The sequence below is a fragment of the Thalia democratica genome, chromosome 6 (assembly GCF_965202585.1).
Source record: "Thalia democratica chromosome 6, ktThaDemo2.hap1.1, whole genome shotgun sequence".
NCBI classification, from domain to species: domain Eukaryota; kingdom Metazoa; phylum Chordata; class Thaliacea; order Salpida; family Salpidae; genus Thalia; species Thalia democratica.
The window spans coordinates 40536862-40553803 of NC_139170.1; the positions used below are offsets into that span (position 1 = coordinate 40536862).

Consider the following 16942-nt stretch of genomic DNA (forward strand, 5'->3'; position numbering starts at 1 on the left):
AAATAGTAAAGATAACTTTCGAAAAAAAAGTTATGAAAAACATACACCAAAATGAATTAATTTTACTCATTGAATTGGAAGTTTTTTTACTAATTGAATTACTTATTTTACTTAAAACTGATATTGCACAAATCAAAAAAGTTTTTGTTCTATCTCTTATGACTAAATTACGTTTTTTTTTTTTAAATTGTTTATTTCTAGAATTTCAACTATTTCAACAAAAGTTATTACCAACGGTTTACTATCATTTATAACCCGCTTATTTCTAAGATAAACTTTTTTTTATAAACACTTTTAAATCAAATGAACAAATGATGCTTTCAATAATTCTTTATGTATATAAAGCATTCAAAAAAATAATACGGTAGTACTTGAGATTTTGTATATCTACCTGCTGTAAAAACTATAGTTAATCATACTGAGTAGTTATTAGCCTTGACGAATTAAGCGCAAAAGTTATAATTTTTAGAGCAGCTAGACCAGAGGTTGGAAAATTTTGAAAATATACACTAGATATTTTAAAGTTTCAAGTGAAAAAAAAAATATATATCTCAGGTTAAACATATTGGAAATTAAAAACGTTTATTATTAATTTTGGGTCTGTATAAAGAGCTAAATTTTAAACTGCAATTGGGACCCGCTTGTGATTTTGTTTTCAAAGTTTGGCCTGCGACAACCAAATGCCTGTTGAACTCTGGACTCGACTTGAAAAAAAAATATTTATAAAATTCTTTTTAGAATCAGAGTTGCCCGAAAAACCTTAACTAAAAGGCAACTATGCTATACAGTATGAGCTCTACAAAGTAAAAGATAATTGTTATTTTCTGCTTTAAACAACAAAAAAGAGTAAGAATTTTCTCTACAAGTAAAAAAAAATTATACAGTTTTAAAAATTTTCTTAAATGTTAAGTAAGTATTTTTATAACAACAGCTTGTTCCCGAAGTGTTCTGTTGGCGGGCTTTGTTCATTGTCCACTACAACTTTAAAAAGACTTGATAATTTTTTTTGAAATTGGTAAGTATACAAGGTAACTTTAAAAAATACTAAATAATCTTGATCTTTTCTCAGCTTTTATAAGCGTATCTAATAACAAAAAGCAGCTTAATCAGACCTTAATTTGATACCAGCTAGATGTCACAAAAAGTTATACTAGTTTAAGTTTATTAAAAAATAATTTTAAAGCGACATCAATATTAAAAAAACAAGACTATTTACTGATTTAGCTTTAAGTTTAATATGAGAAGACTCCGGTAAAGTTGTAAATAAAGTATGCATTATGCATATGAAGAGTATATCTCAAAAAAATTATTTCAATGTAATTTTTTGTATTAAGTCAACAAATGTATCTAAATACAAAAGCTTCAAAAGAAATAGAAGATTAAAACCGTAAAAAAATAGTTATGAATGTACAACAAAAAAAATTTGCAGAGTTTAAAATGCATACCTACTTATTTTTCTGTTTGTGTTAATTCAAATTTAGTTAAGAGATTGAAAAAAGTGTTTATATGTTCATAGACTTTTAGTTCTTTCAAAGACTTCAAGTCATGTGATTTGACAATGGAACGAAAAATTCACTGAATTAGAATTAGCAATTTGACAATGTTAAACTTAGTTAAATGATATTTCTTTCAAATTAAAAAAGTATATATTAGGTAATAGTTTATATATTGTTATATACAATGTTATGGTACATTTTTATAAAAATATACTATTATAAATAAACGTGAAAAATATGTTAGGGGGTAAAAAATATATAACATATCCAAATGGTTTTTGACTTAAAATACCACCTATAAAAAAGTTATGAGACTTTAACGTATAAACTTGCTTAAATTTTTTTTTAATGTACTGTTTCGTAATTTTCTTCTGTATCAGCTTGTAGATACTCAAATATTTAGCATTTATAAATATTTATTTTGATTTTAACTTTAAAGTTTTTTTGAATAAGCTATGAAAATCATCTGAAATTATCTCTTAACAACAAACTTCGAACTAGAACCGTTTACGTGAGCCCTTTTATTTCAATACTACTTAAATAAGTATTCATTACCAACAAGTCGCGTTACAACATGTGTTTTTACTTAAAAGGGCTTAGAGTTTACTATTCTTAAAGATTTAAAAGTACAAAATGCATGAACAGAGTTTTTTTTTTGCAAAGCTTATGATTAATTTATTTTTATACTAAATAGATATTGTTTTAAAATGGTAAAAAAAAACAACTTTCCGAGTTGGTATCAACTTTTTTTTCACGGCTAGTTTTATAAATGTAGTTTTATTGAAATTTAAGTTCAGCGAAAAAATAACCTCGAGTAAGTTCGCTTAATTTTATTTGTAAATGTAACTTCCAAATTTAGTTTTAAGCTCACAAGACACTGTGTTTTATGATCCGTAGTTCGTTTACGGGGTCAATGTAGGATGCTGGTCTGAACAAGTAAAGTTGCTTACTAAAACATAGAACTGCCGGGTTGAAAGGGAGTCAGGCGAAACTGTAAGTTTTGAAAATTTAAATTCAAACCAGCTGTATGTTGCACATGTTAGGTTTTCTTGATTGTATTTACAGCTATACTGCCCTCAATATACCCTTTAATTGATCTAAAGCAGCTCAGACTTAAAAAAATATATAGTACTAACAAATGATATAGCAGTTTAAAAATGCTTTCTGTTAAGTTACAACAGAAAATATACCATCTCAGATTAAATGATAAAAAATAACCATATTTAAGCTACTTCAGAATTTTTGTGTAACTGTTGCAGGCTTCAATAATGATGTTTTTATACCAAATTAATAGACTGATCAAACTTGCTAGCAGTGCATTTATATAAGATAAGTTGTTTTTTATCTATTTTCGAGTCGATGATGCCAATCCTGAACGGAGTAAATACCAAGACTTCTTAGACGGATCTAAGCCAACAAATAAGAGTAATAGAAAATATTTTTTTATTACGCAATGGTGAAGAATTTAAAGAAATCTTTCAGGAAAAACACCTACCTTGAGACTATTTTACGCCGGGGACAGCGATCATTTCCAACCCGCGATCAAATCCCACCCGGTCAGACCCGAGTACCGACCAAGAGGTAACGGTAAAAAATAAATTAATAGTAAACAAAATTAAAACAAAAATATTAAAAATAAAGGTATAAATAAAGAAAGAAAAAGTGGGAATCGTGCACGGGTGGGTTTTGATCGCGGGTGGGAAATTTCAGTACACCGTATCATATGCAACTCAAAGATCAATGAAGTTGTTGCGGGAATTCCAAATTAGACATTTGTACTTGAAAAAAATGAGATAATTTTAAGGAATTAGCATTGGTGGTTTCTTTTAACTTTGTTCTATTGCAGGAAGTTGAAACGAAGCGCAAATAAAAAGATTACTGCACGCTATAATAAAGTTTACCTGAGACTAATTTAAAGCCCACGTAATTTAGGTTTTTGGTTTCAAACTATTTTTTTTCAAACATGAGCAAGTAGGTATGATCAACTTTAACTGGACTATTTCGTAAAATAATCTATACTGTATAATTGTATATATATACTACATTATTTTATTTATTTTTAAACGATTTTCTCAATTAAAACACCACACGAGGTAGTAGCTAAAGCAAATAAGAAATTTAATATAAATATTTTCATACAGAAAATCTTGAAGAGTAGCTGTGTGAAAAATCTTTATGTAGCTAAAAGGAAGCAGCAATAATTTGAACTTTTAGGTCATAGACTATAAATATTTTTTAATTTTTTGTTAGATATATACTATATTAGGACTTTAATATAAATTACTTGCTTAAATAAATTATAAATATATTTAGGACAAACAAAATTCAAATATGTTTCTATTAGTTAAATATAAGGCATAAGTATGAATTTTGTAGCATTTATATTTTAAAACAACTAAGCATCTAATTTATTTATGTAAAATGCTTTGAGGATTTTACGTTATACCCAACACAGCATTCTAACTTTTTTTAACTTCCTCAAAACTGTTAATATTTATAAGTGATTTTTCTATTAAAGAAATAATCAAATAATAATAACCAAACTATTATAAATAATTAGTCACTGTTAAAATATCTAAATACTTACAAAAAATTAAAATCAAAGATCTATCCAAACGTACACTTTAATAAGTTATTTTATGGAGATTTTAGAAGTTATTTCTCTTTTTTTAAGTAGACATTAGTGTTGGCATTTAAAAATTCACTTTTTCTTAAGATTTTCGAGTTAATTGTTGGTTGCTTAGCTACAAATTAAAATTTGAAAGATTTATTAATTTACGTTAACTTATTTTGCAGGCTGTAATAGCTTGAGTAAAAGTCCTAAAAAAAAACTTAAGCGAATAAAGAGTCCTCAGAAAATGATAACTTTTTATATAATTATAGAAGATTGTACGACTTCGTTTATTTAATAAAATATCCATTAAATGAACTTAGCTAGACATAATAAGTGAAACAAGAAAACGATATAAAGAAACATCAATCTCAATGTGTTTTATAAAAATATTAAACTTAATACCCATCTGCAAAAAATATTTTAAAATCTTAAAAAGTGTAGATATTCTACTGAAGCATAACTTTACAGTTTTATGAAACTTCAACACACTTAACAATTTAAAAGTCAGATTTTAAATCTTTTTTTCAAAAACTTCACAATAAAACTTAATTATTACCTATTTGGTCATTATTAGTTAAAATATAAGTAAAACATAAAGCCAGTAAAAGTATCCAAAAGAGCATTAAAACTTTTCAAAACTTAATATCCATGTGTTTATAAATAAAATCAAAAAGTGACTTTAAAAACACAATTAACTATTTATCAGCAACATCAACTTTATAAAAAACTCACTATTGAGTTTTTTTATAACCAGCCCCCTCACACACACCAACAAAACTAATTTTCTCCCAACAAGTCCACAATGGCCTGCTTCTTCCTGCCGTCGAACATCAAGGTGTTTCTGTGGGGAATTCCCTTCTTCGAGAGACACTTGATCACCTCCTGTTAGATTTATGAATCAAATGTAACGCTCAAATCTGTGCAGGACGCAGTTTTTTTTTGTGATTTTTCTACGGCATCAAGCAAATAAAACGTACAAATGATTATTAATACAAGTATTAATATTATAATATAGTATATAATCAACATATTATTAACAAGTTTTAAACGTTTTCAGGTTCAAAACCCTAACAAACTTTCAGAACTGAAAAAAAAAAGATTACCTGGCTGATCACCCCGCCCGTCACCGCGCACGTCGGGCACAGCTCGCCGACGCAGAAAGACTTGAAAGCCTCGTCGACGAAGTCGGGTTTCATCTTGTAGCGATCCAAGACTTGCACTCTGATCTTCTCGAGTTCCTCGTAGTCTTCATCGGTGTGCATTGGGAACCTGTGGTTAGTAAACCCTTATTTGATTTTTTTAAGATTGTCTAGTTTAGTTATTCTACTGCAAAATATTATTTAAAGAAAAAAGTATGCGATACAATGAACTGCTACAACTATTGATTGTTTACAGGAAATTCTATAAAGTTTGGTTGTTTAGTTAATGTTTTATTTAAAGTTTTATCTTGTTACATTTTAATTAATAATACCTTGAGCGATTCTCATGGAACTTATCAACCATCTGCATGACAAAGAAGGCTTGCGAGGTGTATCTCTTCAAATCACGTGGTTTTCTGTCAGTCCATTTCTCCTGCATGGCCTGATCAAACGAGCAGAACCTTAAAGAACAAATCATTGTTGAATTTCTTTTATTTTTTTAAAATTACTGATAGATAATTATACACGAAATTATAATCTAATTAATTTTACATCCTCCCTGACTCAAGTAAACCACAAATAGTATCACCTCGCAAACTTCTGCTCTTCTCCGTCAACCTTGGCTTTTTTCATCGGAGGTTCCTCAACTATGCTCAGTTCGTTCTTTGCCTTCAATTTCGCGTTCACCTGAAAAAAACAATTATGTTAAATAAAAATAAATTGATAATTATGACCATAACTACTTAGCTACCTATAAAAAGATACTGAAAATAATAAATCTTCAAATTATTTTAGAAATTGACTATATCTTTCTTTTAATATTCAAAATACTTTCAATCAACTGACCTGCTCAACCTCCTTGGCGTCGTCTTCTTTCGATACCTGATCTTCAACGTACTCGTGATCCATCCAGTCGAAGAAGGTGAAAGAGTAGAATCCGTACACTGATCCGCACACAAACTTCACTTTTCTCTTTCTGCACTCTTGGTCCAGCATGTTTCTCACCTTATTTAAAATATTAAACTTTTATATTTAAACAGCAGTAACTACTTTAAATATATCAAAACCAATTATCTTGATAGATTGCCACAATGTTGCTTTCATTTGAAAAACTTGTTCCGTTAAATAAGTCTACAACAAAATCTACAAACTATAATGTAGTTATAACGAGGTTGCAACTCTATATCAACTTTTTTTAATTTTATCACTTAAAAACAATTTCAAAATATTCCTCACCTTGCAGGTCGACCCAGTCAAGCAGACGACGTCAAACTCTGAGATCAGGTCGAAATCATCCGACTCCTCGTAAGATGCCAGGCTGTAGTTCACGCTCTTCACTTTCACGTTCGGGTTCAGGTTCTGCGCTTTTTCCACCGACGCCTCCGCCATGTTCCTGCCGACGTCCTCGCGCTTGAGGAAGAACTGCGACGTGAAGTCGACCTCCTCGACGCTCCTGTCGTCCATCAGCGTGATCGAGTCGATGCCGCTGAGCACCAGGTTCTTTGCGATTTCGGCGCCCAGCCCCCCCATGCCGACGAGCAGCACCTTCGACTTCCTGAGCCTCTTCTGCGCGTCGATGCCCCACAAGCGGATCTGACGGTCGTACTGCTCGAACTCCTGCTTGGTTATTTCCGACATTCTGCTGATATTTATTCTATTTATTTACTATATATTACTGTTGATTATAAGTGCTGTTTTAGTGTGAAGCATGCAACTTGTCATTTAGCTAGTGAGAACTATTATGTTTAGCATGTTTGCTGTTTGATAATATATTATTACTTCGAATTGGATACCAATGCCATGTATAAGTTTATTCCACTTCAAAAGTTAAACGTTTTTGAAATGTTATTTTAAGAAAACCAAGCATATTGTTATGTGTAAAGTTCACTTACTGTAATGGAACTACTTGTTAAGTAATTTTCAAAAGTTATTTTTTTTTTAAACTCGTTGTTAGTTTACAGCTACTATTTATATAGTGTACTGTGATGATGACTATAAAAAAGCATAGCAAAAGTAGTTTATGTACAGGGTTGTCCAATGTTAAAAAAAAAATTCCAAGTTTTCTGAATTTCTTTCAGGTTTTATGAAACTATAAGTTTGTTTGTCTATTTGTATAAAAAAAATAAATTTAAGGTAGAAAATTGTCTTAATTGAAACAAAAAAATTGAAAAATATACTGTAACTCTATTTTAAATGTTTTTTTTTTTTTTTAAATTACAAAAAAGTTTGATAGAGTTTTGAAATATAATCTATATTTAATAAATTCATACGTAAAATTGTTTAAAACTCCAAGTTTTTTGGTAACACTATATGTAATAAAAATTAATTATTAGTTTCTTCAGTGGTACACTGTACACAACTTACAATACTTGACAACTCTGAACTAACAGGTGCGCAATGTATTTTTACTATGAGTACTATACAACAAAAAGTAAATTTTATAAATGCTTCATAAATAATTATACATTATTACACGTGTTACTTTATTTTTATTATTGTGTATTCAGAATATAAGTAAACAACATTTTAAGTTTAAATAATTAGCTAAATATGAAATAAACTTCATAATATATCAGAGCTAATTAACAAAAATAAATAATTGGTCTCAATCTAAGAGCTAGATATATTTTGGGTTAAACAAGTTTCTAAAAATAACGTGAACCCCATATGACATTAATTTTATAATTACATTTATTTTATCAATTAATCATTAAGTTATAAGTAACAGTCTAGAAAACATCATCCTTCTTTAGATAGATCTATCAGAACACTAGAGATATATTTACTTATTTAAAATATATTTAAACTCTGTCAGTACAGCAAACAGCTTCCATTGCTATAGCGAATATATACTATAATTAATTTTTGATAATATTTCATTTATAATTTGAATCATTTAAAATAAACAAGTGACATCAAAAAAAAAACAACAAAGTAGTGGATTACTTCGAGGAACACTAATACAGTAGTTACTCAAGCTATAAGAAAGATTTTGAAAAATGAAAGTTACAACAAATCTAAAAATATAACAATTTTAGAAATTTCGATAGCTATATTTTAAGCTGCAGTTAGAATCTTAGTAAAATAACTTTGGTATTTTAACTATACTAAATTTTCTTAATAAGCATTCCTTAAATGCTGTTATGTATTTAAAAACAGTTACTTACTAATTGAATTTTAATCAAAACACCATTGCTTATGAAATATAAAATAGGTGGTGAATTGGTAAAAGTATGTAGGAGTTATACTGCAATGTAAAAAAACAGACTTTATTTACTTGGTGGAAAACTGGTGAACGATATAAAGTTAAGGTCATAGGGGGGTAAACACCCTTTTTTGGTTTTTGATCTTATTTTATATAATTTTTACTAAGCTACAATATGCTTTTTACAGATTTTAAAAATTCAAAATAACTTTTGAGATATAGCCGGTCAAAGTCGGAGGCAACAATAGGATCTTTATGGGAGGCGCAAACTAAAACAGCAAATAACTAGAAATCACTAAAAATCTATCTCCTCCTACGTTTTTTGAGATAACTACCTCAAATTTTCAGGAAATGTTCCTTGATATATTTAGAAAATTCTGTCGGAACAGAATTTAAAAAAATTGAATAACAAAAATTTTATTACAAAAATAATAAAAAAAAACTGTTTTTTTTTGTTCATTTTTTATTTAAATTTTTATTTTTAAATTTTTTTAAAATTCCTTCCGACAGAATTTTCTAAATATATCAAGGAATATTTCCTAAAAATTTGAGGTAGTTATCTAAAAAAACGTAGGAGAAGATAGATTTTTAGTGAAATAGTCTATTTTTGTCATTTTAGTTTGCGCCTCCCATAAGGAACCATTAAGGAACTTTGACCGGCTGTATCTCAAAAATTATTTTGATTTTATAAAATCTGTAAAAAGCGTCTTGTAGCTTAGTAAAAGTTATATAAAATAAGATCAAAAACCAAAAAAGGGTGTTTACCCCCCCCCCCTATGCCCTTAATTGTGATACTTATTTGTATTAATTATACTACTTTTTACGATTAAAACAAATTATGTTTATAAACCAAAGTATTTGATTGCTAAACAAATTTAAGGAAATAAAAGAAGACTTGATTAAATTTATGTTATTTCTTTTAAAAATGGCATAAACAATTATGAACAATTGTTGGTACAAATCTGGTTTTAGATACAAATAAAAATGTTCAAGGTAAATAACTAATTTAGCCAGAGTGACTATATATTAGACGTCTTTTACGTTATTTTAACAGAATAAAACTCAATAAAATTAAGTGAAATATAAAAAATAAGAAAATCTATATAGACTTACACAACAAATTTTAAAAAGTATAGAGTAAATAATAAAAGTAGTAAAGTAGTTTAAGTGTGTTTGTTTACTTTTTTGGCCTAATTGATACTGAAAAAATTACAGGCTAATCAATGATATACAACAAATTATGGTAAAATAGGGAGCGAGTCACTTTTGCATGAGGGGAAACTTTTGCACAGCGTCACTTTAGCACAAGAATTCACTTTGACATGGCGTCATTTTTGCACTAAGGGTCATTTTTGCTCAAAAGTTAAAAAAATGTATAAAATAAATAGAAAAAATTATAAAAAGAATAATTAATTAATAAAAAAAAAGTTACCGATCGAGGTAAGGGTTAGAGGTAACAGTGATAGAAAAAAAAGTGTGTACCTAATGAAAATTGTGAATCAAAAAATTACTAGAAAAAAAATAAAAACTATGGAAAAAAAACATTACCAACGGATGTAAGGGTAAGGGGTGTTAGTGAAGGCAAAAAGAAAATAAAATACAAAAAAAACTATTTTTGAACCTGTGCCAAAGTGATGATTTTTCAAAAGTGTCTCCTTGTGTCAAAGTGACGCGTGTGCAAAAGAGACGCCGCGCAAAAGTGATGCCATGCAAAAGTGTCCCCTCGTGTCAAAGTGACGCTTGTGTAAAAGTAACACCCACCGGTAAAACATGTGAGTAAATCAAAAAGTAGCTAAAAGTGTCTTTATAGAGCAAAAATAAGATTTCAAAAGACATGCAACACCCTCTTTGAAGCAAAAATGCAAGCCTGAGAAACCAAAACTTGACTTGGTGTGTGAGAAATTTATGAAAAAATATAAAGAGTTTATAAAAACAAAAAACTTACTAATTATCAAACTTGAATGCCTAAAAAATTACAATAGTAACATTATTAAATTATACATTATTAAAAAAATCTCATTTCTCAAGAAAAAAGTATTTTGAAGTAATAAAAACTAGCCTAAAAATTCTGAAAAAAAAGTAGCCTAAGTTTTGCAAAAAACTACAACAAGTCTGTGCCAGTTTAAGTTTCTCAAACAACTTTTAAAAGTTTAAAACTAGCCTGATTTAATTAAATTACAAACAATCTTAAATTGAAATTGGAATGTGAGTGAGATAACATATTTCTTTCACACTTGTTGTTAATCTATTAAGGGCATGGCATAGTGACAAAGAGATAAACCACTTTATTTTTAAGTTATTTTTTACATAAAAAACTAAGCTTCCAGCTGTTTTACACTTAAAAAATCAAAAGTAAACTTTGAGATATAAGCGATCAAAGTTAGAGAGTTCAATAGGTATTACATGGGTTAGTTAAGTAAATATCAAAAATAGACTATTTTAGTAAAAACTTACTTTTCCTTCGGTTTTAGAGTAACTTTAAAAAAAAAACTTCAGCCTAGTATTTCAAAGAACTCAAAAAAAATTGTAAAAACATTTTCAATTCTTTTATTTTTTTACCAGTTTTCTAAATTTAGGTTATTAATCCAACTTATTTTTATTTTTAATCCTCTTTTTACAAGTTCTTTGTAATGTTGAAAAGAATATTAGTTAAGACAAAGTTTTATCAAAATATTTAAAAAAATTAAAATTAACCTTTTGGTTTTACTTCCTTCTTCAATGTGTGATAATTTAAATATGATAACTTATATCTGAAAAATTGTAAGTACTGTTATAAAAAAGTATAATTTACTACATTTATAACAAACTTCTTAATTTAAAAAATCTCAAACATGATCATAAAAAATTGCCTACAAACTTAAACATTTAGTACCATTAGTGCAATTGGTAAAACAAGGCAACCTTAATCATTAATGAAAAAAAAAAAAAAAAAACTAATTGTTGCATTTTGTTAAACTTATATGAAATATTAAGAATGCAAAGATTAAAAAATATTAAATTGATATTAAACACAAAATGATCTGTAGCAGATTTAAATAACTCTTTTTTAACAAACTTTGGTATTTTCATAAGCAAATTAGCAATATAAAACAAGAGTTTATTTTGTATAAGCAAATTAGATTCAAGAAAAATGTTAAGCAAAAAAAAATAAAAAAATTTCTGTAAAAAGCATAATTTCATATACGAAATAGAATGTTCTATAAGACATGATGAAACATTTTGGACGCTAAGCAACTGTATAATCAAAAAATACTGTCTATACAATTACTTTCTTACACATTGTCTATAAATTAACTAAAATTTTGGCAGACAAAATTCTAGATTTATTTTCTAAAAAAAAATTGTCTAAAACTTAGGCAGAACAACTTTAGGCAGCTCAAACTTTGGCATGGGTTTCTTTTTTGCAATGAAGTGCGGCAGGGCTCTTTTAACTTCAAACCTGTCAACCTCCTCTCTGGACACAAACTCAACAGCCTCCATTGGATAGAAAAGGTCTTGGGTGGGCCCAATGACAAAACTGTTGGCATCAAAATCGCCAGGAAATGTGTCAGGTTTTGGCAAAAGCCAGTTGAACCCAATAAATTTTTTCAAGTGTTTGTCAATGAGCAGATGGGTGCACTGAGCATAATACTTGGCAATGTTGTCATCATCATCAACATCACAAACGCTGACAACGTCCCCTATTTGATACACTTGACTTTTGTACACAAGAGCCTCAACACACATGTCACAAGGCTTGCCAGGTTCCACTTTTGGGTCGTCTTGCTTTGACATCTTTCTCCTGTTCTTATTCTGCGGCTTTCTCTTCCGCGGCTTGTACCTGGTTGGGTCAAGTTTTTGGTAGTGGCAGTTGTCACACAAGAACTTTCCGCAACGGACAGGGTGGTAGTTGGCTGCTGTTGTGGTGTTGCAGTTCCTGCATGATTTTGGTGTGGACATAATTAACTAAAATCTAAATGGAAAGTTTTTTAATTTTATCAGGTTTGGTATGTAGATGTTTTATTTTGATATAAATGAGTAGATTAGGCATAAAGGTGAGTTGTATAACTAAAATAAAAAATGTTTAATCAAAAATTCACTAAAAAAAATTTTACACTAGGTCATTCAAGCAAGAAATTTTTGAATTAAATTGGTAATTCACTTTAATGGAATAAATTTTATACTCGTTACATTTGTTAAAAACTAAATATGTGGTTTTAAACAAAAGCTTTAAACAACTATGTTTTTTTTAATTGTATTATTTAAAAAAAAATAATTAATGTTCATTGCACTAAAACATAATGAGTAAATTCATTTTTTTTTTTAACTTTAAAAAATTTAGCTCTAAAATTATTATGCCCAGGTTAACAACTTTTTGATGCAAAGATGCAAGCCTAAGTGAACAAAAACTAGCCACAGTTACAACAACATGCTAGTATCTGGTCAAAGTCTGTTATAAAACGAAAAATAAAATAATATCAGTCAAAATAAAAAAAGAACTACTATTTTGAGTAAAGGGAGACTGTAAAACACTTCTTTTGAAATTTAGTTTTATGTTTTACATAACTAATTAAGCTACCTGTTTCTTGTTACTGCTTGTAAAAATTCGAAATTTATTTCAATATATACGTAATTAAAGTTAGAGCGTTCAATAGGTTCTTTATGGGAGGGGCAAACTAAAAGGGCTGAAATAGACTATTTCATTGAAAATCTTTCTCCTCCTTTAGTTTTTGAGCTATTGTTTTTAAAAAAATCCAGAGTAATCTTTTTAAAATTTTTAACACTATGTATAAAACAGATGTAGAAAAGTTGGAACAAGTGCTAGACTCTTTTGTAGGAAAAATTTTGCTACAGGGTATTCATGTAAGAAAATTTTTTAATACATCAAAAATTACCATTTATTTAAAGATATATTATAAAATAAGTGCAACATGCATTTGTCACTAGTTTACCATGTGTTTATTTTGATTTTATTAGAACTTAACTATTGTTATTTAATTGTTATTTATAGTATTCTTTAAAAACAACTTATGTATATTACAATTATAAAACTTAAATTCAATACTTAATTTTGTACTATTATAAAACTATTATATACCAAAGTATTCATTTGTATTAACTTATTTTTAAGTTAAATATTATAAATAAGTTGAAAAACTTTTGGTATTGTGTTTTGACATCTTTTTGCTATTATACTTTATTAATGAGGAAAGATTTACACTATAATTTTAACATGAAGAACATTTTGAACCAAAGTTTTGTGTGGAGAAATGTTTGCACTCACTTATATGTATCTACAAAACTATTTTATTTAATTAAGTTTACTTAACATATTTCTTTAAAAATGTTTTTGGAAATTTTTTTCCAGATTTTCAAAATTTCCTTCAGGTTTTTAAAGGTACACATTTTTGGGTCTATTTTTAGGTTAAAGTTAAGTATATGATAAGAAACATTTTTTAAGCATAAAAACAGTGAAAAGAAACTTTAAAGCTACTTTAAATGTGGTTTTTTATGATGTATAAAAAATTATCTATATGATAAATTCTTGAGTCAAATCAAAATTTTCTACTTATTATGTTAAAATTCTTAAAATTACAGTTTTTTAGCCTAAATTGTCAAATTCCAAGTTTTCCATTTTTTTGGCAACCCTGCATAACTTAAAGCAACTTAAATGCACACAAAAAGTATTTGTAATTTTTTAAGCAGTTTAAATATCAAAAATTATTAAACATTTTTATTTTTACTTTTAATAACAACAACATTTTGAATAAAAAGCTTAAAAATATCAACAAGTTAGATATACTTTTGTTACATAAACTTTAAAAACATTTTATCTCCAAAATATTCAAAGTCAAAAATATTCTAAGAAAATAAGGATATTGTAGCCAACCAATAATGCTTTTTTTATTTTAAACTATATAAAAATTGAGAAAACTAACAGGATTGCCATTCTTTGAGGCCTGAAAGATTATAAGCTTGATTTTATTAATTTTATTTAACTTAATTGTAAAGAATAACTAATATGAGCCAACAACTAAAAAATACTGTTTGTCAAGCTTAATACTTGGAAATACCACAACAATAAAAAAATAACATAAAAAAACACAATTAAGAAAAAAACTTTTAGTCAAAAACATTAGCTTGAGTTCTACTAAAAAAACTCAAACCAGCCTGAGTCAAAAATTTTTCAAAAATATAACTAGCCATGAATTGTCCTAATTTAGCCTGATTTTTTTTTCTAATTTTAAAGCAGCTTGTTTGTGAAGAAACCTAACACTAAGTATAATAAATACTATGTATCAAATATTTATAAGCATAAAATTTGAAGTAAACTATTTTGGAAGGGCTGAGGGTCAATAGAACTATTTTAGTCTTAATTTTTACAAAAACAACTTATCTATCAGTTACCTTTTATCTTTTGCTTATACTTAATTAATGCCCAAATTAAAGAATCACTTGGTTTTTAAGAATCAGATTTTAATAATTTGTAGAGTTTTATCTTAGGAAACAGACATTTTTTCATCTCTTAAAAAACTGACTGTACAAATTTATTTTGTGATATAAAAGACCAAAAATAGTAAGATGAATAGTATTCTTATGGCAAAGTAAAAAGACAAAAATTACTTACAAACTAAATATATTTTCTCCTTTTTTTACTTTTAAAAATTTTACAGTTATGCTGTTACAAAAAATCATTCAACTGAAGAAACTTAAAAATTCTAAAAAAAATGTTTTTATTTTTTTTTTGTTGCCTTGTTTTATTATTTTAATCATTTAAAACTATTTAAGAAATGTTTTGTGAAACTCTTTTAAGATTAAGGTCTTTTAATAAGAAATTAAAAAGTTAAAAGGTTTGATATTTTTAAAGCTTCCAAAATAAATAAAAACAAAAAAAAACAGTTTATTTGAACTTTTTACAAAACATACTATAATATATAGGTGAACTTTACTTAAGAATTTCATATTCTAAGAAAAGTGTTTACAGTTCCTAGATTAAACTAGCTTAAAACAGCAAATATCACTTGTGTGCAAAAATAACTTTGACACCTTGCAAAGTAAACTCAAACAAACATAAGAAAATAAAATCTAAACTGCTGTAATTTATAATTGCATTTATTGCTTTCTCTTTTTAACTCCTCACCCAGGTATAGTGGACCTAAATCATATTGAAATGGAAGAAAGGAATGATATTTAGTATATAATCAATGTTTTAAATCATTTCAAACAATAGACTTTAAGGCCATAGGGGGGATCCAACACATTTTTTTACAAAAATAGCTTTGCCTTTTTTTATGAAAACTTTAAGTACAAACTACAATCCAGTTTTTATAGAATTCAATAATATAAATAAACTTTTGAGATATTTTAATTTTTGTAAAATGTTTTTCATACGAACGAATAACCCGCAGTTTTTTTGGGGTCTATTTTCTCGGAAATTTTAAAAATCACTAAAGACCTATCTCCTTCATTTTTCAATTCAATTCTATCTCATTTAATTTCAAGCAATCTTCATCAAATTTTCAGGAAATATTTTTTGCATTGTAAGAAAACAACACTATTTATGAACTTTAATAAATTTAAAAAAATAAAAAATCTATCACAACAATTAAAAAAAAAGTCATTTTTGTTTTAAAAAAATGTATTTTTACTCAAATATGTTTAAGTATAAGTAGTTAGTTTATTTTTTTAATTTTTTGCAATAGAATTTCATAAATATTGCAAGGAACATTTCCTGAAAATTTGAGGTAGTTATCTCAAAAAAGGTAGGACGAGTAAGATTTTTAGTTATTTGCTGTTTTAGTTTGTGCCTCCCATAAGGAACCTATTGTTGCCTCCGACTTTGACTGGCTATATCTCAAAACTATTTGAATTTTTTAAATCTATATAAGCATCTTGTAGCTTCGTGAAAACTATATAAAATAAGATTAAATTGTAAAACAAAGTGTTTTAATTACCCTATGCCCTTAAAATTTTTGTGTAATCAACAATTATTTAAGAATACATATATATCTTTATTTTATGTGAAAACTATGATGACTTTTGAAATTTCCATAAGTACAACAGAATAAAATTCAACTTATTTTTCATTTTATCTACGAACTAAAATTTTTTTGATGAAACTATGATGAAAATTATTTTAAAATGCTGTGAAATTACTTATTTTAAACTATATATAAACATTTTTATCAAATTTGAGTTTGTATTTCTAAGACATTAAAATTTGAACTAAGCAAGAACTCGTTAAGTTTCCTGGTGTCAACTGATATAAATTTTGTTGTAGACATATTTTCTAAATTGGGTTTAATGATTTAAATGCATGGTTAAAAATGCACTAGAATCATGGCTTTCTAGCCACTAACTTAAATCAAGTAACTAAAGATTTTTTAGTTGCAGGTCTACTGTAGGATAGGTTTAAGGCTCCTTTTCTTACAAGTTGGTTTGAACTTAAACATCTGATTTTAGCTAACAGTAACTTTTCAACTTTTTTAAAGGATCAAATTAGCTTATG

At 27.3% G+C, this 16942-nt stretch overlaps 2 protein-coding genes across 3 annotated transcripts; both read right to left on the reverse strand.

Moving 5' to 3' along the window:
- Positions 1-4435: 4435 nt before the first annotated feature.
- On the reverse strand, positions 4436-11206 carry LOC145838051 (SUMO-activating enzyme subunit 1-like). Of its 2 annotated transcripts, none has more exons than XM_082945579.1 (7): positions 11149-11206; positions 6486-6888; positions 6096-6254; positions 5839-5936; positions 5582-5710; positions 5214-5379; positions 4436-4992 (listed from the first exon to the last, which is right to left on the reverse strand). In XM_082945579.1, exons 2-7 carry the CDS (start codon positions 6885-6887, stop codon positions 4888-4890), a joined length of 1059 nt encoding a protein of 352 aa, XP_082801705.1. In that variant the 5' UTR covers position 6888; positions 11149-11206; the 3' UTR covers positions 4436-4887. The 2 variants fall into 2 exon arrangements, with proteins under 2 accessions (XP_082801705.1, XP_082801704.1); XM_082945578.1 differs by having other exon boundaries at positions 6486-6891.
- A 593-nt stretch (positions 11207-11799) lies between these two features.
- Positions 11800-12398, reverse strand: LOC145839069 (uncharacterized). Its single transcript, XM_082946680.1, has one exon. The coding sequence runs from the start codon at positions 12391-12393 to the stop codon at positions 11800-11802; it is 594 nt and encodes a 197-aa protein (XP_082802806.1). The 5' UTR covers positions 12394-12398.
- Positions 12399-16942: the final 4544 nt, after the last annotated feature.

Bases quoted from the DNA above. Each gene is read 5' to 3' on its own strand.
- LOC145839069 (XM_082946680.1), bottom strand. From the start codon at position 12,393: ATGTCCACACCAAAATCATGCAGGAACTGCAACACCACAACAGCAGCC.
- LOC145838051 (XM_082945579.1), bottom strand. From the start codon at position 6,887: ATGTCGGAAATAACCAAGCAGGAGTTCGAGCAGTACGACCGTCAGATC. The intron at 5,711-5,838 runs GTGATACTATTT...TTGTTCTTTAAG, and splicing joins GAAGAGCAGAAGTTTGCGAG to GTTCTGCTCGTTTGATCAGG. The intron at 4,993-5,213 runs GTAATCTTTTTT...TAAATCTAACAG, and splicing joins CGGGCGGGGTGATCAGCCAG to GAGGTGATCAAGTGTCTCTC.